At 40.6% G+C, this 27,904-nt stretch overlaps 1 protein-coding gene across 1 annotated transcript in view; it reads right to left on the reverse strand.

The window, feature by feature from the left end:
* Window positions 1-2,575: 2,575 nt before the first annotated feature.
* l(2)gd1 (lethal (2) giant discs 1) overlaps window positions 2,576-27,904 on the reverse strand; it is a 119,391-nt gene continuing 94,062 nt past the window's right edge. Inside the window, exons 11-16 of the mRNA XM_080281651.1 lie at window positions 25,626-25,781; window positions 19,870-20,045; window positions 17,507-17,627; window positions 16,824-16,975; window positions 13,776-13,866; window positions 2,576-2,832 (exon numbers count right to left, since the gene is read on the reverse strand). Of these exons, the coding sequence (XP_080137777.1) occupies window positions 2,707-2,832; window positions 13,776-13,866; window positions 16,824-16,975; window positions 17,507-17,627; window positions 19,870-20,045; window positions 25,626-25,781 (822 nt within the window). The 3' untranslated portion in view covers window positions 2,576-2,706. The remainder of the gene's footprint in view (window positions 2,833-13,775; window positions 13,867-16,823; window positions 16,976-17,506; window positions 17,628-19,869; window positions 20,046-25,625; window positions 25,782-27,904) is intronic.

A 27,904-nucleotide genomic window follows, 5' to 3' on the forward strand; every position in this document is an offset into this window, starting at 1 on the left:
CTCTTCCAGAGGATTCTAATGATATATAATAACATGCTATTCTATAGTATTCTATGTCTGCCACCTATTCCTGAACTTTAAACGCTCATAACTAAAAAAAAAAAAAAAAATGGCGCATTCGCCCCTTGTCCATGAGACGCCTCATATATAATATATATATACTTTATATACTGTATATAATATATATATACTTTATTTATTTTTATATATATATATATATATATATATATACAAATTTTTTTGTTAAATTTACTTTGGTAGACTATATATTTATCTGGTGGCCACACAAATCCTTCATTGGATATGGTGTTGCGTTATTTATTCATTTTATTGTAACCTCAAAATTACACCCCCATCTTCAGGGACAATGAAACTGATGGCAAATAAAGAAAATAAAAACAAAACAAAAGAAAACTAAGTTGCATTTTCAAGTTAAGATTAGAAATATATATATTTTTTCACAATTATTTTCCCAGGGACTGATACAGTTCTCTGGAAAAAAAAAGATGCAGAACTTTACCACCTTTCCACTGGCAATTTCTAAATTTTTTTATACACTTCTTAATTTTAGTAACTGGAAAAAACTTCGGAAAAAGTGTCCACATTTCTGCTTGGCTGTTGAAAGGAAAACTAATACCGTGCTTATGGCTGCTATAAAGAACTGCTTATTTCCCACCAAAGATCAATAGCCCAAACATGATATAACTGACTGATACATGACAAGGACTTTTTTTTTAATTAACCCCTTAAATCAGATAACATATTTCATATTTCATTTTTGTTACCATTTAATGCTTTTATTCTCTTGTTATCTTTAACTGGGGTTGAGCAACAACAACCAGGAGCTGAACAGTGGCTTGAAAAGCCTCTCTTCAAATGAATAAAAATCTCTAAGAGTAGTGAAAGTAGAATATGACAATACAGATGTCATCTTATCAAAGAGGTTCACATTTTCCCCACGTTTTATGATTTCCATAAGCATCAGCTTGTTTGGTACGTTAGGCTTCAAGTATTTCAATAGATTTACCAAGGCTATAGGGGCATCTGGCAACCTGCCCAGTGTGGTTTGTATTGATCTGGTTAACAGACATCTCTAATGATCTCTAATTAATTCAAAAACAGTAATCAGCAACTATCCACTATCTATTTCGGTCACAGACAGCATTACAAACACCAACCCTCTCACAATGGTTACCATTAACCACACTGGGCAACTTGGCAGATGACATATGTAAAATGTCTACTACTGGAAAAGAGGGGGGACAGGGGGGGGAGCCATATTACCAATGTAGGATTGGATGATGGAAATTAATAAAATGAAATATATACTGTATTATGTTGTACACTATGTCCCCATTAAATACTGGAGATGTGTTGCATCATGTATTACAAATGTTACAATACAACTTGTATGACCAACTGGAAGAAGCCTGCCAATCAGCTATATAGTTAACAACAGAGCTTTTAATAATCAATTAAAAAAATGAAAAAAAATAAAAAATAAATAAATAAATAGGGACAATACTGTATATATCAAGAACTTACTGATACAATACTATGGAGTGTGGGAGTATGTCAAATAATCAGATGATATGAACATCAATGGCTAACTATGCAAAATTTTCAAACTGTTTATCAGTATGATCTATAAGCATTAATCATCGGCATACTTTCAACACAATTAAAAGTACAGTACTGATAATATGGTACAATAATTGTTCCAGAGTACTTTACCTGCCAAAATATACTCAGCATTCAGAGTCTCTGGTGTCCCATTCCCAAGCTTTTTAACCCTTTGCTCTGATGATGTATTTCTTTAGTTAACTGGTATGGTATTCATGCTATCCAGGTAATTTTATTTATTTCAAGATGGACTTTTTGAACTAGTAGGGTTAGATGTGGCCTTCATTAACCCCTTCAATCTTATTTTTTTTTTTCTATGCTGATATAAAATAATCTCGACTGAGTAAGAATAAACAAAAAACACTTCATTGGAGAGACAGGGTTAATTCCTAGTACTGAATTGTAAATCAACATAAACCACAGGAACTTATAACTGACTAGTCATTATAAATCAAATGACAAAAATTTGGCATGAAAACAGCTGGTACTAAGTTAACAGACCATTAACTCATTCATTCTGATGATTTGTTTATTTTTTTATTCCTACTGTCTGTGGAAGATAACCACATTATTGCCAATTTTTTGAACCTCTTCCCTCCATTCAAAGTGAAAGATCTTTCTAATCTGAATATAACTGTCTGTGGGAAGTAAGAATAAAATAAATAACACATCATCAGACTGAAAAGCTGAAGATAATGCTATTGCTGATAATGCCAAACCTGTATATACTTAATTATAACCTACTGGTACTTCATGCAGCAGTGTGACCTACATAGAGAGCATATAAAACAGGATACAAGCAGTCAACATTATATGTTTTGGTTGAGTTCCACAATATCATTACTTTTTTTCATATAAATGGTAATTTATGGGCTAAGTTCCATAACATCACAACTTTTTCCATTTACTGTACCTGGTAATATAATTTGGGAGAAACTGGCAAACCGGTATTAAGGGCACAGAACTTTAATGGGCAATTATTCTTTAATTAAATGTGGACTTAACAGCAAACCTGTAAAAAAGGAGATATGCTGCAATACCTGAAACAGAATCCGAGGGACGGTCTTGGTCACACCTTTGTATTCAAAAGCCATCAATGACCAGCCACTTCTCTGTCACTTTCTCCAGCTGTTTGGTTACAATGGGGTTTCTAAGACGGATTTTTACTTCTAGCTTCCCACCCACCATCTTTTTCCGTTCATCCATCAGCTGTGAAAAGAAGTTGCATTAAATTCAGTACCATAAAACATCCTAACTTCGGACATTTTTTATGTGTTTTAATGAATAATTCTGTGTAAAATGGTGCAATTTTATCCCTGTTAGTGTCACGTGGTAGCCAGGGACAGTACCTACTGAATCCATATAATAAAAAAAATTAACCACGCTAAACTCATGTTTTTTTTTTCATTTTCAAGTGTCCGAAGATAGGAACAAATTTCTTAACTTCCGACAGCTCTTCCAAACTTCGGACATCCATGTATTTGCCCTTCAAACATGAGAATGGTTAATAGCACCTATCTCTGGACGCAATGTCCAAACCTCGGACACTTTTGATGTTTTTAATCTATCTATCTATATACCTAGGCTGCTTCCCCCAAGGAAAGGGAGGTAGCCGAGACAGGACGACACACTCCCCATTTACTCATCCATTCAAACACATTCATTCGCATCTTAGCCCCAAAGGGGAGAACGGACAGATCCTCACCGCACCACACCACACAAGGGTCAACTGTGCAATGCAATCAGTGACATCCGCAGCAGGGCCCGACAGCAGAACTGGTTTACCTCTGCCACATCATAACAGACCCAACCCCTTGCCCGCACCTGACCTGTCTAGCTGATCAGACCAAATGCGGGAGAATATCCCCTCAGGGCTGTGTCATCACTTATTCATTCATAATTTCTCTCCATTTATTTCTGTCACACACAGCCACTCTACCTTGCTCAACAGACATCCCTCTCGCATCCAGCGCTCTCTTCCAACTTTCTTCTCACAAACTTTCTCCCAATCTCCTCCCTTTTAGCCTCAATCGTACTACATCCATGCACATTCATAGACCCAATCTTCAGGGTACGGGGATAACTCCATCCCCCATCCCTTTCTCTGGCCTGTCTCTTTTTAGGAACTAAAAAACAGAGGAGGGGATCCCTAGTCCCCTCACCCCGCCCCTTTTAGTCGCCTTTTACGACACGCAGGGAATATGGTGGCAGTATTCTTCCTAACACAACCTGGCCGCAGAGTAGTAGTACCACCCCATAGTGCGGCCAGGTTGTGTTCCCCCCCCCCCTGGGGGGGGGATGTTTTTAAAAAAAATTTAAAAAAATATTGGGCACTCGTGGAACGAGCTATACATTTATATAAAGAAATATCCAAAAATATCTTCATTTTTGAGCTCATAAATTGAGATCACATTAAGATGCATCATATCACATTATAGTGAGGTATTCTGGCCATAAATATAACTAAGAACTATTCAAAAACTTTTTCAGACAAAAAAAATATATAAAAATGCATTGCATATACCTCAAACTGTAAGAGGAACTGGCCTCTTATTCCTAAACAAAACTTCACTTAATTATCAAGTAGCTGCCTCACTAACTCAACAAATGCATACTGATATAATATAATGTTACACACTTCTTACTGGTTCTAATGACACCCACACACCCACTAACATGCACACAAATCAACAGACACACGCACACACAGGCACATGTTATGAAGGCACCATGGAACATATTAACGAGCTACACACTTTGGTCTTACACACACACACACACACACACACACACACACACACATACACAGAAACAAACATCCCAAATAGGCCTGTGGTTGTAAACACACACACACACACACACACACACTGATCCAGTCCAATGAGATGGCAAACCAGGAGATCAGGATTTTGAAGCGAGAAATTATCGAATTAAGGAGAAGACTAGAAGAAAGTAGTAATTAACGGAGAAGGTGAGTAGTGTGTTAGAAGAGCAAAAGGCAACGTGGGCACATGAGGAAGAAGAACAGAAAGAAGTGGTCAGCTTAAGGGAAATCATTCAAGAAGAATGGGAAATGAACAAGAAAAAAATCGAAGAAAATGTAGTGAAAATACTGAAGAAAAAAAGAGAAAAGTGAGAGAAACTGTAGAAAGGAACAGATGTGTGGTAATATTTGGAAACAGGGAGGAGGAAGAAAAGGTTGGATCCGTGAGACTCGAGAGAGAAACGAATCTGGTGAGAAAAATATTAGGCAAGATTGATCCAGAAGGAGACAAGTGGGAAAAAGAAATTGAGGAAGTAAGGAGGATAGGGCCTTATAAGAAAGGGGAAACAAGACCAATGAGAGTTGTCATCAAAAAGTGTAGTAGATGATAAACTTAACGTGACCTGGAAACTAAGAAAAGAGGCAGGGATGGATATTATTATAGTAACAAAAGATTTGAATGAAGAAGAAAGAGAAGTTTTAAAATCTTTGAAGGAACAAGTAAAGGAAAAAAAGACAGAGGAAGAATGTAAAACTTTTTCAGAGAGTAATGGATATGAAAGTAAGTAAGTGATATATGAGGAACTAGAAGTGACAGAAAGTAAGGGGGATGGCTATGAATACGAAAAAGAGAAGTTATTGGAGAGTTGTAGATCAGAAATTGAGAAAGGGTTACCGACGGAGAGAAGGAGAGAAGAAGGTATATAAAACACCAAAAATAACTTGAAGGTGGCATATACTAATGCTGATGGTTTAATATCGGCAAGGCTAAAAATTAACGATTTCTTGAAGGTACATGAACCTGATGTCATATGCTTTGTAGAGACCAAGTTAACAGAAGATATTGATGTTCATATGCGAGATGGTAAATACAAACTGTGGAGAAGAGACTGAAAAGAAAATACGGGAGGAGTGATGATAGCAATGAAGAACAACATAAATGTAGATACTGTGGAAATGGGAGAAAGCAGGGCTGAAGTGATAAATATGAAAGTAGAAACTGGAGAGAATGACAAGAGAGATATGGCGGTAGTGTATGTTCCCCCTAAGACAAGAGCATGGAACGATGATGAATACCAGATGTCGTCAGATATGGCTAGTTATTTACAAAAAATAATTGAGAAAAGCAGCAATATAATATTGGTGGGTGACTTTAACTGTAAAGAGGTGAACTGGGAGGAATGGGACTCATGAGGCAGCGAAGATTCGTAGGGCACTATATCATTAAATATAACAATGAATAATGTGATGACGCAATGGGTCAAAGAAGAGACACAGTTCAGAGGTGAGGACACACCTGCAAGATTAGACTTACTGTTTACCAAAGAACCAGATGTAACAGAATCTTTTAAATATTTGTGTCCTATAGGAAAAAATAATCATGTGGTCAATGAGTTCCAGATGATACTGTAATAGGGAACGTCAAGCCAAGAGACGAGCTTTATAGGCAAATTTTACAGAACTCAGAAAATTTTTTGAAAATGCGGATAGGAGAAAATTCAGAGAAACAAGAGAGATACAGAGGATGTGGGACATCTTTCTAGACCTCTATAATTTGGGAGTGGAAAAATTTGTACCAAGAGTAAGGGGGAAAGAAAACAGGAAAAGGGAGTGGTTTAATAGAAGGTGTATTTCAATCATTCATCATCCAATCCTACGTTGCCCCATGAAGGGCATAGGAGGTGTATGATAGCAAAAAAAGAGAGAGATAAGGCATGGAACAACTGGACAAAGAGAGGTAACAACAGAACAAACGAAGAATATAAAAGAAATAGAAATGAATACACAAGAATACGTAGAGAAGAAGAAAGGAATTTTAAAAAAGGTCTAATAGACAAATGCAAGGATAAACCCAAACTGTTTTATAGATTTGTTAATGGCAAACTGAAACAAAAGGAAGGAATCACCACACTGAAAGTAGAAAGAGAGGTCTATAAAGATGTGGCAGTGCAAGCTGAAATAATGAACAAATGTTTCCAATTGGTTTTCGCTAATGAAAAGGAGTCTGTGGAAGGGGAGGGAGTGATTAGAAATGTACTGATGATAAAAGAAATAAAAGTGGAAGTACAGGAAGTGTATAAATTACTGGAAACTCAAGATGTAAGGAAAGCCCCAGGGCCTGATGGAATTTCTAATTGGGTACTGAAGGAATGCAGAGAAAAACTGGCGTATAAAATTCAAAGTTTAATTGTGTGTTCTCTGGTAGAGGGGAAAGTGCCTCAAGAATGGAAGAGGGCAAATGTGGTACCAATTTATAAGGGAGGAAACAGGGAAGAACCCCTGAATTATAGACCAATGTCTCTAATCAGCATGGTTGCAAAATTGTGTGAGAGAATCCTGAAAGACAGATGGATAAAATATCTAGAAGAGATGAATATTTTGGCTGAAGTTTTTTTTTTTTTTTTTTATGCGAGGAAGAAGGAACCAAAGGCCATGAGCCCGCAGTAGCAGTTCCCTCCAAGAGAAAAACAAAATACAAGAGAGAGCCAAATTCAAAATCCAATCATTTTGAGATGCCTGGACACACTGCGTTTGAAAGACTGGAGATCATAGGCAGCAGGAAATACAGACAGAGGGAGACAGTTCCAGAGCTGATCTGTTGCATAAATGAAAGACTGGGAGTAACGGTTAACTCTTGCATTAGAGAGTTGGACAGAAAAGGGATGAGAGTTTGCTGCCAGACGGGTGCTACGCGCCCATCGTAGAGGTGGAGGAATGCAAGCAGACAGTTCAGAGGAGCAGTGACCATTAAAGTAGCGATAGAAAAGAGATAAAGATGCAACAGTGCGGCGAAGAGACAGAGGTTGAAGGGAGTCAGTAAGAGGAGGAGAGTTAATGAGATGAAAAGCCTTTGACTCCACCCTATTGAGAAGAACTGTATGTGGGGAGCCTTCCCACACATGAGAGTTGTACTCCACACAGGGGCGGATAAAACCCCTGTATAGAGCCAACAATTGTGCAGGGGTAAAGAAAGAGCGGAGTCGGCTTAGCACACCTAATCTCTTGGAAGCAGATTTTACAAAAGATGTAATATGATCTTTCCAAGATCAGTCCCGAGTAAATGAAACCCCAAGCATGTTCAAGGATGATGAAGGATTAAGTTGAAAATTATTAAACATTAGTGGGTATACCTGTGGAAGATTTTGTCGGGTTGATAGGTGTAAGAACTGAGTCTTAGATGCATTAAAAACAACCATATTATTTTTACCCCAGTCAGACATTAGGTGTGCCATAGCCTCATCCCTTGTTTGTTGAAGTAACTGTTGAGATGGGCGTTGCAGGAACCGAATGGAAAGGTGAAGGGTGGAGTCATCAGCGTATGAGTGGATAGGGTTAGATGTACAGCTTAGAAGATCATTGATGAATAAAAGGAAGAGAGTTGGTGATAGGACAGAGCCCTGAGGAACACCACTGTTGATAGATCTAGGAGAAGAACGATGGCAGTCTACAACAGCGGCTATAGTGGAAGGTCATGTATTTCCAACTTGTTGAGCTTTTACTCAAGAGCAATTGACGTGCTACAGGAGAAAGACGATTGGGTGGATTGTGTGTATTTAGACTTGGAGAAGGCCTTTGACAAGGTACCCCATAAGAGACTAATGTGGAAACTAGAGTATATAGGAGGACTGAAGGGGAAACTCCTGGAATGGATGAGAGACTTTTTAAGAGACAGACAAATAAGGACAGTAATAAAGGATAGGATGTCCGGATGAACGAAAGTAACAAGTGGAGTCCCTCGAGGCTCGGTGTTGGCGCCAGTAATGTTCCTGATTTACGTATGATATGGTAGATGGAGTGAATAGTTATGCAAGTCTGTTTGCTGATGATGTAAAGCTCTTGAGGAAGGTACAGGTTGAGAAGGACTGTAAAATACTGCAGGAGGATCTGGATAGGATACATGATTGGAGCTGGATGTGGGAAATGAAATTTAACGCAAAGAAATGTAAAATATTGGAAATGGGTAAAAGTACCAAGAGGCCATCACTGAATTATTTGATGGGTAATGAATCAAGCACAAAAGTGAGAGAAGAGAAAGATTTGGGAGTGCTGGTCCAGGATAGTTTGTCACCTGAAAAACATATTAACAAGATAGTTAGAGAGAAATATAAACACTTGACTAACATTAGAGTAGCATTTCATTATATGGATGAGATCATGAAAAAATTGATAGTGGCCATGATTTGCCCCAGGTTAGAATATGCAGCGGTAGTGTGGTCCCCACACAAAAAGAAAGATATAAACAAGACTGAGAGAATACAAAGAACAGCAACCAAGATGGTCCCCAGTCTGGCAGATCTGTCATAGAGAAAAAGGCTGGAAAAGCTGGATTTGCCTTCCTTAGAGGAAAGGAGGAAAAGGGGAGACATGATTGCAGTGTTCAGGACCATGATAGGAGTAGGTAAAACTGACCGAGAAGATCTGTTTGTATGGGATAAGAGAGCAGCAAGAGGATGTTTTCGTTTTTAAAGGCTCCAATATGCTTGCATGTGTCGGCATTGGTCACCTAATGGCGGCTCTCCACACTGCATACGATCCATTGCAGCCTCCCTGTTCAGCCCCTTAACCCTAAGGTCACACTTAATGACCTCGTCCCATGTCTTTCTCAGTCTACCCCTCATAACCCCACCCCCAATATTAACACTTCTCACCTTCCTCACCCAATTATCATCCCCCATCCTCTCCACATGTCCAAACCATCTCAATCTACCTCTCCTCATCACAACACCAATACACTTCAGTCCCATCCTACCTCTCAACTCTTCCATTGTAAACCCAGCCCCTCCAGGCCTTGGACGCAGGGACGCACTGCACATCCACCTAATCATTGTCATTTCTGTACGTCTGAGCCGGCAAATATCTTCCTCCTTCACTGCCCAGGTCTCACTGCCATACAGCATTACACTCCTAACACATGCTGCATACAAAGACCCCTTAGCAAGTACGGAGAGCCCTCTCAATGTCAGGAGAGGCAAGAGTTCCCTGAACTTCTTCCAACCACTTCTCACCCTAGCCACAGAGCTAGCTCCAGCCCCACCTCCAGCACACAATATGTCTCCCAAATAACAAAACTCTTCCACACACTCAAGAGATTCACCAGCAAGTTCAATCCTTTCAAGTCTGACAATCTCCACCTGCTCACCCCGGCACGCCGTACACATAAAATCAGCATTATCTCGCAGTCTACCTCTGATACCACTACATCTCTTATGCACCCATTTATCACACACACCGCACAAGATGGAATTACTTCCCACGCCCTTGTGGCAAACTGCACATGGCCACTCTCCCTCGTCTTTGACAGTACCGCCACAAACCCTAGATATCATCACTTTTGCTTTATCTGCATTTACCCTTAAACCCTTTTGCCCCATACCATCTCTCCACTTCCTAAACCTTTCCTCCGCCTCCCTTTCATTCTCTGCAATCAACACCAAATCATCAGCATACAACAACTCCCACAGGAGCCCGTTTCTAAAGTCACGTGAAAGGGCTTCAAGTACCATGATAAACAACATGGGACTCAAGACTGACCCATGATGCACACCAACATTCACAGAAAACTCATCACTCAAATCTCCATTCACTCTCACCTGGGTGTGAGCACCCACATACATGGCCATAACCACCCTACCCAGCCACTCCTCCAAGCCAAGCTGTCTCATTGCCCACTTCACCACCTCTCTAGGGACTGTCAAAGGCCTTTTCCAAATCAACAAAAACAAAATAAAGATCCCTTCTCCTACCAATATATTTTTCCTGAAGCTGTCGAACAATGAATATGGCATCAGTGGTCCCCCCTACCTGGCATGAACCCACACTGTATCTCATCAATATTCACTCTTTCTCTAATCATACCTTCTAAAACTCTCTTCATTACGTTCATTATCTGATCTACAAGCTTTATACCTCTATAATTTCCTCTTTTCAGGGCATCACCCTTCCCTTTATACACATTTACAATTACACTCTTCAGCCAATCATCTGGGACAACACACTCATAAATAATGGAATGAAATTTAAGAAGTCAAGGTGCTTGAAGGATATCAAGAAATATAGTTTTCCTAATAGAAGTATAGACCTGTGGAATAGCCTGGACAAAGAGATCTTCCAGTCTAAAACCTTAAACGAGTTTAAAGCTAAATTTGACTTTTTAAGCAACAGAGACGAGATCCCACGAGCGTAGCTCATTTCATTTCGTTTCATTTTTAAAGGCTCCAACATGCTTGCATGTGTCGGCCTTGGTCACCTAATGGCGGCTCTCCACGCTGCACGATCCATTGCAGCCTCCCTGTTCAATCCCTTAACCCTAAGGTCACACTTAATGACCTCGTCCCATGTCTTTCTCAGTCTACCCCTCATAACCCCACCCCCAATATTAACATTTCTCACCTTCCTCACCCAATTATCATCCCCCATCCTCTCCACATGTCCAAACCACCTCAATCTACCTCTCCTCATCACAACACCAATACACTCCAGTCCCATCCTACCTCTCAACTCTTCCATTGTAAACCCAGCCCCTCCAGGCCTTGGACGCAGAGATGCACTGCACATCCACCTAATCATTGTCATTTCTGTACGTCTGAGCCGGCGAATATCTTCCTCCTTCACTGCCCAGGTCTCACTGCCATACAGCATTACACTCCTAACACATGCTGCATACAAAGACCCCTTAGCACGTAGGGAGAGCCCTCTCAATGTCAGGAGAGGCAAGAGCTCCCTGAACTTCTTCCAACCACTTCTCACCCTAGCCACAGAGCTAGCTCCAGCCCCACCTCCAGCACACAATATGTCTCCCAAATAACAAAGCTCTTCCACACACTCAAGAGATTCACCAGCAAGGTCAATCCTTTCACGTCTGACAATCTCCACCTGCTCACCCCGGCACGCCGTACACATAAAATCAGCATTATCTCGCAGTCTACCTCTGATGCCACTACATTTCTTATGCACCCATTTATCACACACACCGCACAAGATGGAATTACTTCCCACACCCTTGTGGCAAACTGCACATGGCCACTCTCCCTCGTCTTTGACAGTACCGCCACCAACCCTAGATATCATCACTTTTGTTTTATCTGCATTTACCCTTAAACCCTTTTGCCCCATACCATCTCTCCACTTCCTAAACCTTTCCTCCGCCTCCATTTCATTCTCTGCAATCAACACCAAATCATCAGCATACAACAACTCCCACGGGAGTCCGTTTCTAAAGTCACGGGAAAGGGCTTCAAGTACCACGATAAACAACATGGGACTCAAGACTGACCCATGATGCACACCAACATTCACAGAAAACTCATCACTCAAATCTCCATTCACTCTCACCTGGGTGTGAGCACCCACATACATGGCCATAACCACCTTAACCAGCCACTCCTCCAAGCCAAGCTTTCTCAATGCCCACTTCACCACCTCTCTAGGGACTCTGTCAAAGGCCTTTTCCAAATCAACAAAAACAAAATAAAGATCCCTTCTCCTACCAATATATTTTTCCTGAAGCTGTCGAACAATGAATATGGCATCAGTGGTCCCCTTACCTGGCATAAACCCAAACTGCATCTCATCAATATTCACTCTTTCTCTAATCATACCTTCTAAAACTCTTTCCATTACCTTCATTTTCTTATCTAAAAGCTTTATACCTCTATAATTTTCTCTTTCCAGGGCATCACCCTTCCCTTTATACACATTTACAATTACACTCTTCAGCCAATCATCTGGGACAACACACTCATAAATAATCCTATTTATCAGGTCAGTGACTAAACTCACCCCTATATCGCCTGAGGCCTTCAACATTTCGGCAGTCAACCCAGACACACCTGCTGCCTTCCCCACCCTCATCCTGTCTATTGCCTCACTCACAGTAGCAGTATCAATCAAAGGCCAAGGGCCAGACACTGGATCTCTGGCTCCAAACCTTTCCTGTCCCAGTCAAACTCCTCATTCAACAACCGGTTATAATGCTCTCTCCATGCATTATAACCGGTTGTTGAATGAGGAGTTTGACTGGGACAGGGAAGGTTTCCTATATATCACAATTAGGTATATTAGGTAAATACATATGTATTTGGAACGACTTAGACGAAGAGGTGGTGCAGGCGAAAAACATTCATGTGTGTAAAAATAGACTAGATAAATGTGGATATGGAGACAGGACAACATGAGCACTGCTCAATTCCTGTACAGTATAAATAGGTAAATACAAATATGTAAATAGGCAAATACACACACACACACACACACACACACACACACACACACACACACACACACACTCCCCTAAGAGGCCTGTGCTTGTAAAACACACACACACACACACACACACACACATACATGCACACAACCACCTATAGTCTGTATTTTTCCAGTAATCTGTCTCTCCGAATTTAGGAATTTATTCTGTAAAATAAAGAAATACTGTATTCATTAAAACAGTTATTGCAAGATTATGCTTGTATATATTTTAAAATAGTTTACTGCTCAGTACTTACAACACTTGTCCACATATTATCATCCTAATCATGTTCTTACAATTGAAACTGTTTGTTCTGTGTGAACAAAGTTTTGCAGGGTTAAAAAATGCCAATTCTTTTTCCATTTGATTCATAAATTTTTTTCACCCACACATATTCAAGCTAATTTAACAGGACTTATACACAATAATCTTTGAAGATTACCCTACCTACCCATATCATTATTTTTTGCAAATATCACACTCTGTTCCGATAAACTTGAATTATTACATTTTTTTGCAAAATGTCTGAAATTTGGACGCAGTCCGAAGTTATGGTGTTTCACGGTATCAGCAAGAATCAATTAGTGACTGGACTATCAAATTTACCACCCATGATCAAATATATGCCCAATGGTTACTGCCTAATGCTCTATCCACTCCAGCACCATCCACCCCTGTGTATTTTCATACCTGTTTTCATGTATCAGCTTTCTTTCTGTTATGTATTATCTACTTTCAAATTCACTGTTGAAAAGTACTGCAGATCTTGAAGCAATAAGAAGGATCAAAAGTGGAAGTGCATAATATCCAAAACTCATTCAATCTGAAGTACCTTACAAATTTCTAAATGAATAAAAAAAAAGTTAAAGCAAAAATGTACTTCACATGCATGAAGTCATCCATAAAAAAATTTAAAAAACTCACGTCATATGAGTCATGAAGCGTACACTTGGTCTCTAGCGCCACCAATGGAATCTTCACTGAGCCCAGTAAGGTGTCACGATGAAACCATCCTCTGTAACACAACTTCACCTTGTTCACCTTAACTAGGACTAGATTTTTGGCCTTTTGCAGCTTATTTCACAAACATCAATGGCAGCATAAGATAGTATGAAAGTTTTTCAGCCATTCTGTACCACCACTTTGTAATCATCATCATATTCTAGTGTTAATTTACTGTTGCAGTTCAGCATTCAAAATGGGAAAGACAAAAATTTTTAACCAAATACAAAGAGTATATTACTAACAAAGTAAAAGAAACAACTTCTAATAATACTACTAACAAAAACAGAAACTCTTCCAGTTACTTCTTGCATCTTGAAACACCCTTTCCTACAGTTTTATTTCTTCCTCTTTCCCTTCTCTTTGGTCTGACAACTCTGTAATTTGTTTCCATGTCGGAGGAAGTCAAACTAATTCCTCTCTCTTTTGCCTCCAACTAAGCGCTTTTCAGAGTCACCTTTGGGAACCCTTCCAAGAACTAGGGCAACTCATTATGATGCCAGCTAAACGTACTACAAATATAAGCAAGTAAATCACACAAAAAACATACCATTGTAATCTAATACAACCTGTTTTCTCATGTGTGATCTTCTGGAATGTAAGCATTTCCCTGTTATTTCACATTTCATATAATGCCTGATCATTTTTTTCAGTTTAATCTATCCATCCATCATCCAATCCTATGTCACCCCACAAGGAGCGTAAGAACCCAGGGCTAGGCAGGTTGGTCCTGACATTTAAGAGAAGAATGACCAGCCTCACTCATCCCTGAGTGGCATTACGTGAGCAATAAATCCCAACCACCCCTTACATATAAACCTACACAGGCTCAATCTACTTGCAGCACCTTAATTACCCACTAAACCACCAGGTGCCATAATTTGGTTATATGGTTACCACCCAGCATAATAAATGGTTTCCTGTGTACAGGAAACCATTTGGCTTGTCACTCAATGTAGAGTCACCCATAAGCAGAAGAAAGAGGAAAGAATGAAGGAAAGAAAGACAAAAGAGGGAGTGTAAAGTCACCCACAGGCAGAAGAAATTCAGTTTAATGCATGCTTTAAATCACTGCAATTTTAACTTCTGGTCTCCACTCCACCAAGTGCTGTGAGAACATTACTTACAGGTATATTATTATTTCTTTAATATTATTTACATTTTCAAAAGAACACCCAAAGCATTAAGTTTCAAATTATATACAGTATTGGTTAAAAAAGTGTTGGTAATCGAGAGAGAAGGTGACTCCCAATGTGATGTTACAGTGAATGGAGAGAGATTGGAATTGGTGAGAGTTCAAATACCTGGGTACAGTGATAGAAAAGAGAGAAAAATGTGCAAAAGAAATGGAAAGTATAGTGACACAAGGAAGGGAAGTAACTGGTGCTATGAAGGCCTTGATATGAAACAGAGGCTTGAGTGTTGCAGCTGCACGAGGCTTACATGAAGGAGTGTTAGTGCCAACTTTAACATATGGATGTGAGACTATGGTGTGGCATGAAAATGAAAAGCCAAGAGTGAGAGCAGTGGAGATGGGACTGCTGAGAAATGTATGTGGAGTACAGAGAGTGGATAGGATACAAAATAATGTGATTTGTGAATGATGCAGAGTCAGGAAGTCTGTGGACACCAGAACAGAAGAGAGTGTACTAAGATGGTATGGTCATGTGGAGAGAATGGATAACAAGAAAGTGGAGAAAAAAGGTGTATCTGAGCGTATCTGAAGGAGGGAGGAGGTGAGGTAGGTCAAAGAGAAGGTGGAGGGATATGGTGGATGAGTGTGCGAGGAAGAGAGGTATGGAAGTCAGTGCGGCTAGGGGACCGACGAGAGATTGAGCTGGCTGGAAGAATGTTGTGAGATGAAGTGCATGATCAGGGATCTGGTACCCCTTTTTCACGTGACAGTGTCCGGATTGACTCTACTGGATACATTTGCGTGAAGCTACAGAATGTGATGAAAGTTTTTGGTGTACAGATAGAGCCAGGATTCCAGAGGCTTGAATGATGAATGAATGGAAGCATGGCCCATTGGACTGGGCAAACTTGGACTGTCTGGACGTTGCTACTCCTCACCCTGCCCTAGGGTGGGAAAAGAGGTCCGGATGATGATGATGATGACAGGTAAAATGAGATGTTTATATACAATACCAAAAATTCTGGAAATTTATTACCTTTGGGTTATCCCTGGATCATTCCAGCTAACTCTGTCACTCTAAACCCTAGTCTAGTTCACTCCAGTGTGATTAGTTACCCCACTGCTCTAACTCTGCTCTGAACTATTCTAGTGCTGTTCCTCTATTTCTTTTTCTATTAGACTTCCTGATGCCTTTTTTTTTTTTTTTTTTTTTTTTTTTTTTAAAGTGTACAATTTGCTCTGGCCTCTGTACTAACAAGGTCTGTTTAATTTGAATGGATCTTGATTCTGGCTCTCTCTTCATATTCCACTGGAAAGGGCAACTTTTTTCAAACTTTCAGCCTTAGAATTCGTTCTTTTTGCAATAAGAAACAAAAATTGAATGTTATGACTAAATATCCTACTTCCTGGCCCCTACACTCCTAAAAAAATTATGAAGAATTGGATGAAAGTTGGATGAATCTTATTTTTAAAAAACTCAGGCTCAAGTTATACAGTGTCCAAAGTACATAAAACTGAGGAAATAAAATAGCAATATTATAAAAGTAAAGTGGGTCTTAAGGTGAACATTTCTAATCACTAAATAAACACATTCGTACTGAAACTACATTACAATGATTATATCCAAGAACTGTTCACCTACAATCAAATTTTTCAACAATATATCTTACTTGTCCACAATCATATTTACCTTTTCACTCAATCATTCATCAGTATTTGCTGCAATGTACTCACTCTTCCTCACTTGCAGTTATTATTCCATATTCAATCCTTCTTAACATCAGACATAATTTTTCACACAGAGATTTCCAGTACTCCACCATGCTTCTACTTACCCTTTGGCATACACCTGAACTTTAAGGGACTGACGCTTGAAGAGCCTGGCCAATGCACGTGACTTCCGGTCAATACTGAACACTGTTTTATGGTTGTACTCAGGATTGTTTGTATCTTTCACAACATATGATCTATCCTGAGGTGGGTTGTCCTGGATGAAAAAAACAGAAACAAAATGCTTAGAATGAACAATGTCCAGAATTAATGAAAAGATATTAGAGGAAAAAGACTGACAACATATATAGGACAAGATAAAAAAGTAATATGAAGGGTGAATAACTTACTTAGCAAAGTCTAAAAGAAAATGAAGGATGGCTACACCTGTTAACCAGTCACAAAATCATCATTCTTAGGTAGGAAACTCAACTACAAGTTCAAAGACCAAGCTAAGACTATCATAGCCTGCCGATACTAAGTTCAACATGTGCCTTGGATTTCTTTCTTCCTAACTGTTGGGAAGTAATCAGGTGGTTTTTGGCACATGGTTATGTTTTTATTTCATACAAAACATCACCAGTACCATAACCAACCTCAATATGGGAATTCCATAAGAGGAAATATGGCATCATTTTTAAGCACTATATATGTGTGTGTGCATGTGCATACTCCACAGTATATAGATGAAGCAGTCAGTGGGATGGAACTGAGGGCAAAAGAACTCCACTGGGTTAAGCAGACTCACACTTGGATAGGGAAACTCCAGCCTGACATAGGTGTCGACATCGTTTGGGTTCTGCACATTAAAGTTGATCCCCCGAACCACAACTACTTCACAATCTGAATCATTGAGGTCAGTGTTGCATCTGAAGAGAGAGGCATTATTAGTAAACTATTATGACATAATTATATTTCACTGCATTAACCATTTCATTACAGCAATGAAACTTACAGTTTTTAATCCTGCTAATGCAAATTAAATCAATTTAGTAGTGGAACCTCCAAAAATCCTAATCTTGCCTAACTACTGGCATTTGCAAAGTTCTACCTCTCTTAATACAATACAGTTAATATATACAAGTCCCATTTAATCATCATCATCATTATCATCATCAATACTTATTCCCTCATACAAAATGGGGTAAAGTAAAATCCAGAAACAAAGAGAAAGCATCAAAGCATGAGACAAACACCAAACAACAGCATGCCCAGTGAAATGTGCCACAAAACTGTTTGCACATCATTCAAGCCTTTGGAACTCTGGTTTCACCTCAAAAGCCTAGTCATCTACCCCCCCCCCCTTTTTTTCTTGGTAGGCACAGTACATATACACCTATCTGATACAGTCATTCTACTGAGGACCAAGTTTAAAAAAAAAAAAAAAAAAAGGGAAACCAGACTTTGCCATGTGCTTGACAGTACATATATCACCCATGCATTTCAGTCTCCAATCAGTTCCTTAGCTTCATAAAATTTCACAAAACACACACTTACTGAATCCATCGACCTTCATCTTAGCCTGCCACAACTCTTCCCACCTTGAAACTCATTCAAATTTACTGCTTTTACCATTCTATCAATATCCACTCCTTCTATATGACTGTATCCTCTAAGCAATTTCTCTTCTACTCTTGTATCAACTGGTTTTCTTATTACACATCTTTCAAGAATCCCCCCTCCCCCTTATTTTTTAACTGAACAGCACATACATACAGTATTCCATATTAAGTCACACCATCACTGCTTTTATGCCTGATTTTTCACACTAGTCATATCAAAGTCTTGATGTGCTGGAGAGGGATGCCTTCATGTGGTGGTATCAATATTACTGAGAGATGGAGCTGCCCAATTACATAAACATCCCTCAATTCCCTCCCTATCCCTCTAAAGGAGCATGGTAAGCTGCAGAGGAAGGGCTGCTTCAGCTTACAGTCTACTGGGTTTATATTCAGAAGAACCTGGGCCTACAAGCACCACTACTATACTGTATACTGTATGTAGACACTAAAACACCTTCATGCAATCCAATGGCAGTCTCCATACCCAGTCTTCCCTTCTGTATCAAGGCCTTCATAGCACAAACCACCCCTCATGCTCAGGGAACTCCACTCTCCACTTATTTTTCATCTAGTGAACTAAGGTATTTACACTCAAACCTCGATTTAAGGGACTAAATGGGGAACCAACTTATCCCTTACTTGAAAATGTCCATTGTTTTACCACATATAAAGACAATCTCATTATGAAATGCAATGACTGTTTCACTTATCTTACTTATTTATATGATTATGAATATTATTTTAAGGATACCCGGTACTGTATAAAGAAATATATTAATGTGTATAACCTAGACATTATGTTTCAGTTTTGCATTGTCTTGTCTGTTTGTCCGGTAGAATATGGAGTCCCTTGAATTTGAAATCCCCTAAATGGAGGTCCCTTAAATCAAGGTTTGAGTGTAACTTTTTTCACAAATTCAAGTCTCTCTCCATTCACCATGACACATTTGAGAGTCACCTTCTTTCTCAACAACCACCGCTTTACTCTTATTTACATTTATTTTCAAACCACACCATTCACACACACTAACAAAATTCTAGCCCAGTCAACAAAAATCTTTACAGTATGGTGCTGGGGAGCCTGATGGCTCTGCTGCCTGGCTATACAAAAGTTTCTCATCACCCTCATGGTGGACTGCAAGAGAAAGATGACTGCAACCTTCAGTCCACTGGATTCATATTTCAGATAAGCCAGGGGCTGCCACAACAACTATCAACAACCAAAAAGCATTTTCTGCACATATCAGATCTGAAATATTCCATCTTTCATCATTCACTGGTTTCTAATAAATATTCATATATACTGGTCTTTTTATAAGGGAAAGGGAAGATATGGGTATTGCTGGAAGAGTTATACCCACACACAGAAATGCTATTCATCAAGATACAACTGCTTCTGTCCAATGTGAACACCTTTTGGCATGTCCAAGTCAAGGGAAAATTTTGGTATCTTCTCAATAACCAGTATTTCCACATGTGGGTATATCAGTAATTCTTCCCTTTGAGCAATCCCTGGCACTCTGAAATCAAGAAACACTTTGCATATTACTGTATAATGCTGAATGTTCTGGTCTCATAATGGAAGCGAGGTGGAGTGGAGCCTCGTTTGAAGCCAGCCCTGATTGCATCCAGGTCCTTTTTGGTATGGAGGATTAGCTGTTCAAATCTGTTGGCACTGGCCACATCACCTGTTGCCTTGAAATGTTCTCGGGTCTGGGCACACATCTGACAACAAGGAGTTATCATTATTTTCATTAACATTTTTAGCATTCTCCATCACATTCAACCATGCTGACTTTCAAATAATCAGCACTGCAACATTAAAAACTAAATTACTCACTTCTGTATATGTAATTGTGTTTATCGTCATCCTAACACAATTTCACTTGTGTTGGTTAGGGCAATCCAGAGCATGGTTCTAATCTCTCTGATGATATGTACCACAATAAGGAAGAACTCCTAGATACAAATCCTTCAACCATACTCTATCATAAGAAGTAAAAGGCTGTCTAAAACACATATGCTGGGTGATGTGACTGCCACATTCATATGCCAATAAGCTATCATCATCATCATCATCATCCTAATATTCACAACAAATAGACAGGGAGGAAAAAAAAAATTGGGGGAAATCATCAGCAATGCATTCAGTGAATGGTCTACATATATCCACCAATCATTATGGTATAACATGAAATTCTTAATCCCACCACAAAGGTAAACTACCCACACAAATGTGCTTCGCTTGACTACATATGTCTTGCAGCATCTGTGAGGTACAGCAGTTCCACTGACTGCCAGTTTAAAGGGGACTCAACTCTAGTTCAGTGCTACTCCATACATACCATACCTGTATCATTCAATAGTTTTTCAGCCTTATTATCCACATTCTACTTACTCACACATTAATTGACCATATCAAGCCATCTTCTTGGCTTCCATTTCTTATCCCTCCCTCAGCCTCACTCAAACAGATGCTTTTCATCAACTGTCATATCCATTCTCTCTGTGTGACCATACCATTTATTCACACACTCTTTAACCCTTAACACATGGGTGTCCGCATATGCAGTCCTGCAATTTTTCAAAGTAGCACGGGCATTGAGGCGGCTTCCCATGCTTTATGGAGGAGTAGGATGACAGTAACAAACCCTCCCCAACAACCCCCCACCACATCACACCCGCAAAGCCATCGACGCACTCAGTCTTTGTCCAGCATTGTGACCGAGAATATGCCGTACTCTACACCCGTCTCTAGGGGGTTAACTGTAAAATTGGCACAGTTCCTTAGTCTACATTTCTTTATGAACATGTTTTATCTCCCCCATGTCCTAAACACAAAATATATTCCTTAACATTCCACTTCCAATTTCTCATTCTAGGTTTTTTGTATTAAAGACATAACCATGTTCCACATCCATACATTAATGTGGGTACTAACACATGCTCATGCCTCATGTAGGCCTCCTGCAGCTTTTGTTCTTCATTTCCTGCTCCATTCCAAGGTCTTTACAGCACCAGTCAGCTGACTTCCATGTGCCACTCTACTCTCCACTCGTTTTCGTTTTCGTTTTTAAAGGCTCCAACATGCTTGCATGTGTCGGCCTTGGTCACCTAATGGCGGCTCTCCATGCTGCACGATCCATTGCAGCCTCCCTGTTCAGTCCCTTAACCCTAAGGTCACACTTAATGACCTCGTCCCATGTCTTTCTCGGTCTACCCCTCATAACCCCACCCCCAATATTAACACTTCTCACCTTCCTCACCCAACTATCATCCCCCATCCTCTCCACATGTCCAAACCACCTCAATCTACCTCTCCTCATCACAACACCAATACACTCCAGTCCCATCCTACCTCTCAACTCTTCCATTGTAAACCCAGCCCCTCCAGGCCTTGGACGCAGGGACGCACTGCACATCCACCTAATCATTGTCATTTCTGTACGTCTGAGCCGGCTAATGTCTTCCTCCTTCACTGCCCAGGTCTCACTGCCATACAGCATTACACTCCTAACACACGCTGCATGCAAAGACCCCTTTAGCACGTAGGGAGAGCCCTCAATGTCAGGAGAGGCAAGAGCTCCCTGAACTTCTTCCAACCACTTCTCACCCTAGCCACAGAGCTAGCTCCAGCCCCACCTCCAGCACACAACATGTCTCCTAAATAACAAAACTCTTCCACACACTCAAGAGATTCACCAGCAAGTTCAATTCTTTCACGTCTGACGATCTCCACCTGCTCACCTCGCACGCCGTACACATAAAATCAGCATTATCTCGCAGTCTACCTCTGATACCACTACACATCTCTTATGCACCCATTTATCACACACACCGCACAAGATGGAATTACTTCCCACGCCCTGTGGCAAACTGCACATGGCCACTCTCCCGTCTTTGACAGTACTGCCACCAACCCTAGATATGATCACTTTTGTTTTATCTGCATTTACCCTTAAACCCTTTTGCCCCATACCATCTCTCCACTTCCTAAACCTTTCCTCTGCCTCCCTTTCATTCTCTGCAATCAACACCAAATCATCAGCATACAACAACTCCCCACGGAGTCCATTTCTAAAGTCACGTGAAAGGGCTTCAAGTACCATGATAAACAACATGGGACTCAAGACTGACCCCTGATGCACACCAACATTCACGGAAAACTCATCACTCAAATCTCCATTCACTCTCACCTGGGTGTGAGCACCCACATACATGGCCATAACCACCCTAACCAGCCACTCCTCCAAGCCAAGCTTTCTCATTGCCCACTTCACCACCTCTCTAGGGACTCTGTCAAAGGCCTTTTCCAAATCAACAAAAACAAAATAAAGATCCCTTCTCCTACCAATATATTTTTCCTGAAGCTGTCGAACAATGAATATGGCATCAGTGGTCCCCCTACCTGGCATAAACCCAAACTGCATCTCATCAATATTCACTCTTTCTCTAATCATACCTTCTAAAACTCTCTCCATTACCTTCATTATCTGATCTAAAAGCTTTATACCTCTATAATTCCCTCTTTCCAGGGCATCACCCTTCCCTTTATACACATTTACAATTACACTCTTCAGCCAATCATCTGGGACAACACACTCATAAATAATCCTATTTATCAGGTCAGTGACTAAACTCACCCCTATATCGCCTGAGGCCTTCAACATTTCGGCAGTCAACCCAGACACACCTGCTGCCTTCCCCACCCTCATCCTGCCTATTGCCTCACTCACAGTAGCAGTATCAATCAAAGGCCAAGGGCCAGACACTGGATCTGCTGGCTCCAAACCTTCCCTGTCCCAGTCAAACTCCTCATTCAACAACCGGTTATAATGCTCTCTCCATGCATCTTTAATATCCTCACTGTTCACCACTACCCTTCCTTCATCATTCTTCACACACTGCTCACCTATGATATCCTGATTATCCCTCTTCACCTGACCTGCCACCCTAAATATATTTTTCCTTTCCCCATGATTTAGGTTATCAAGTAATTGTCTCTGTGACTCAGACTTTGCCTTGTATACCTCTCTCCTAGCCCTACGCTTGGCAGCCAAATATTCCTCTTTGCTACCACCCTTCTTCCATTCCCGGAAAAGCCTTCTTTTCTCCTTAATTGCAGCTTCTACACCCTCATCCCACCACCAAGTTACTTTATGTCTCGGTGGTCCTCTTGTCCAGCCGCATGTTACATCAGTAACTCTCAAGAAATTGTTCTTGAGGGCTCTGTACTGTTCATTAACGCCTCTGTCTACAGCTCCCTGTTCAGCCACCACTCTCCTCAACTCGCTATAGAAGGCATCCCTTACTACTTGGTTTTTCAGCTTCCATATTTTCCTCCTAGGTACATAAGTCCTCTTTTTTCATCATTTGTTCTTTAAGCACCATATCACAAATCAATAGTTTGTGCTGCTGCACACACTCCTCACATCCTATAACTTTAACATCCCTCACTAACCTCCTATCGGCCCTCCTAACCAGAAAATAATCTATCTGACTGCTATTTCCCCCAGACTCATACGTAATTAACCTACTGTCTCTTTTCCTAAAATATGTGTTGCACACAATCATGTCCGTTGCCTCCCAAACTCGAGTATCCTTTCCCCTTCTGCATTCCTTAGACCATATGCACATCCCCCATGCACTCCTTCATAACCTTGGGCTGCTTCACCTACATGACCATTTAAGTCCCCCTCCAAAATCACTATCTCATCATCCCGCATACCACCCACTACACGTATTAAATCATCCCAAAATCTATCTTTCTCTGATTCATCCAATCCTGCCTGTGGAGCATATGCCGATATAATCACAGCTACCTTTCTTCCCAACAGAATTTTCACAACCAATATCCTATCGCTTACTCTCAAAACATTCATAACATATTCCACCCATTTCTCTGCAACCATCACACCAACACCTCCATATCCGTCTGTCCTCCCCTGCCAAAACAACTTATAGCAACAGTCCTTCCCAACAATCTTTCTGGCTGATCCACCCTGTACCGGACTTCCTGCAAACACGCCACGTCCACCCACCTCCTACTGAATGCCTCAACGACTTCCCCTGCTCTTCCCCTCAAACTTCCCACATTCCATGAACCCACCCTCATCCCCATGGGTGATTTACTGTCCTCAGGCTTGCTTTGAAACCTTTTTTGTTTTGTCATCTTCAGTATTAATAAATGAGGACAGACACAGCACAGGTCCCACTCACCGCACAATCCCAGGTCCAGGCAATGGATCTGGGACCCCTAGCCCACCAGCTTACCAGTGGCTGTGGTAGTGGCCTCGGGGCACCCTGCCAGGACAGCTGCAGGGACACCCTCCAAGCGCGTCTTGGCACTGCAACTATCCCGCCATTATACACCCACTGATAGGGCAGCCTCCTGGGACGCTACTCCCAGGTTCGGGCCCCTCTCTATTGGGCGGAAGCGGCACTCCTTTTTTTTTTTATTAATAAAGGTGGGGGCGCTCACCATCCACTCACTTGATGTAGTGCTGCTCTCGGGTGTCTGCCTTTTCCTCTCCATCCTTCTTTCCTTCCATTCTCTTCTGTCTTTCTTTCCTTCATCCTTTCCTTGTCCTTCGCCTATGGGTGACTTTACACTGCCTCTTCTGTCTTTCTTTCCTTCATTCTTTCCACTTCCTTCAGCCTGTGGGTGACTCTACACTGAGTGACAGCCAAATGGTTTCCTGTGCTCCAGGAAACCATTTACTATGCTGGGTGGTAACCATATAACCAAATTTTGGCGCCTGGGGGTTTAGTGGGTAATTATTGCGCTCCAATCGGATTGAGCCGGTGAAGGTTCATATCCAAGGGGTGGTTGGGGTTGATTGCTCATGTAATGCCACTCAGGGATGAGTGAGGCTGGTCACTCTCATCTTAAATGTCGGGACCAACTGCCTGGCCCCGGGCTCCTACGCTCCTCATGGGGCAATGTAGGATTGGATGATGGATGGATGGATGAATAATTGTTCAAGGACATTAAGCCTAAGCTCCTCCACCACTGTAGCTCTCAACCTTAGACAAAACTGGCTAGCCATTTATCACTGTCTATCAGCCTATCTGCCTTCTGGCCTCCCTGTCTGTCTGTCTGTCTGCGTGTGTGGGGAGAAGGGATAAGCAAACATGCATGCATGTGAGACTTCTTGGTGTGATATGTGAAATTGTATGTGTCCTTGTTTTCTTAACTCCAGCTATTTCTGCTCAGAAGTAATGAACTATACTCTCACATCACAATGATTACCAGTAGTACTCCTGAAGAAACCTTGGATTCAAACTTCCCATCTTCTTCCTCACCTTAATCTGGGCTATAAGATCCTCCTCTAGCTTGGTGTAGGTGATAGCTACATCCCCACTTGTATTTTCTGGGGCAGTGACACAATCCTCTGAATTCACGAGCTCAAAGTCCATGCTGGTACTTGAAGGCATCTGCTCTTGAGGGGGTACTGGGACCTGTTACATGGGGAAGAAAGAAAAAATAAAAAAGGAAGACAAATCATGCAGAATGTACTCAGAAGGACTGAATATAACCAAAGCCCATCTTTCTTTCAACAAGCAGTCATGAAGGTACCTTAATGGAGGAGAACTAAGCCTCTACATCCTTCAAGGATATACATGAGTGTGAGATTCATCTTGAATGTCATAGTTTAGCATGAGTTCGGCAACTTCGCATACTCTTCATCCATCCCTTTCCTTCATCAATCTTTTTGCTTCAACTTTCATATTTCACACTCTCATAAATTTATTTACCATATACAATAAAAGCGATGATCAAAAAGTATGACAAACAGTGCATAATGGTTAGGCTTCTATGTGGTGGTACAGGTAATGACGTCCACCTGCCTAGCTGCCAGTAGCTGTCACACATCATTATAGTACATGGTAATGCATTATGGTATGGCTTAAAGATGTGTCTGTGATACTGGACATATCTGCAGAAATGTTGCAAAATATCAATTAAATTTGGCCAAAAAAAAAAAAAAAAAAGTTTGCAATGGTTTATGGTTGGTAAATTTTTGAGCAAGAAAACTGTTTTTAAGTGGTTCCAGGAGGGAAATGATACACATGATGTTGAGGCAAGAACTGCTCAACTGTCAACAGCACAAATGGAAGACAATGCCGCTCATCCAACATCCACCCTATTTGCCAAATTTGGTAGCCCTGTGATTTTTTTATTATCCCCAGACAGAAAAGTGCTTTACAATGAAAAGGGATCATTACAACAGGATTAGAGATACCAAATCCAATGACAAGCCTTATGGAGAAGTTTTGCAAAAGGGACTTCAAGCAATGTTTCCAGCAGTATCAGTAACAATGGAATAAAGCCTGCACATGCAGAAGCAGTGTATTCTGACAGGGTTTAATAATGCATAAATCTGAAATTCAATACAAAAATTTACCATTTACTGAACCCAGCCTCCTTTATTAGATACAGATATGCCAATTGACTAGAAATAAAAACTAAGTAAATCAGGAAAGTTAAATTTGATTAAATCATATGTTACCAACTGATTACATGAGGAAATCTTTACAAGCTTACATACAATCAAATCATATGTTACCAACTGACTACATAAATGAAAAGTTACATAAAGCTTATTTGCAAAATACAGAACTCATCAAATTGAATGATTCACTATGTACAGTGATCCCTTGGTTTGTGCACACTTGGTTATAGAGATTTTTATCATCAATGCACGATGGAAATTTGCATTCCTGCCATTACTGCTAATCTATCTATCTATATATCTATTGCCAGATGCCATAAGCCCACACGGGGTGGCCATTTGACTCTGAGTTATTTGTTTTACAGAGAGGGGCACTAATCTTCCACCAACCCACTTGACACGTAGGGAGCACGCATGGTTTGGTTATATGGTTACCACCCAGCATTGTAAATGGTTTCTTGGCTTACAGGAAACCATTTGGCTTGTCACTCAATGTAAAGCCACCTGTAATGGAAAGAAAAGCAGTAAGTATTGACAGGAAAGATGGGAGAAATAGGAAGAGAGGAGGGCAGGCACAGAAAAAGAATGATAAAGGCTAAGGAAGAAGTAGGCAGCACTACATCAAGTGAGTGGATGATGGTCACCACCACCTACCACTAAACATTTAACTAAAAAAAATTGTTATCGTACATCTGAGGCAATTTCTGCCAACAACGATGGTGCAATATCTACGGTTTCTGATGGCTCTGAGGGTTGGAAAGATGAGGCCCTGCTCTCGGAGTTAATCCCATGTGGTGGAGACCATTAACTCTCCACCCCCTACACTCAGAACCCCTTACCTCAAGCCTTCCTCAGGTCTCTCTGTGGTACATGCTTTTTCTTTATTGTGCCCTTTTCATCACTTTCTATTACTTTTATCGCATGTGTGTGTGTTTCTGATACTTCCTACAACAGTATGTACGTATGTAGTGGGTCAAAATTGTCATAAAGGGGAAAATTTAGGCTTGCACTTGGGATGCCTGGTACCAACTAGGACACATCCCATAGATTCTGTGGTTTTGTTATTACACAATTCTGTTATTATGCACCATGTTTGGTGCCAATTATAGGTGATAACCAAGGGAGCAG

This window comes from Coenobita brevimanus, chromosome 90, assembly GCF_032717465.1.
Source record: "Coenobita brevimanus isolate Jiangsu-jjx chromosome 90, ASM3271746v2, whole genome shotgun sequence".
NCBI classification, from domain to species: domain Eukaryota; kingdom Metazoa; phylum Arthropoda; class Malacostraca; order Decapoda; family Coenobitidae; genus Coenobita; species Coenobita brevimanus.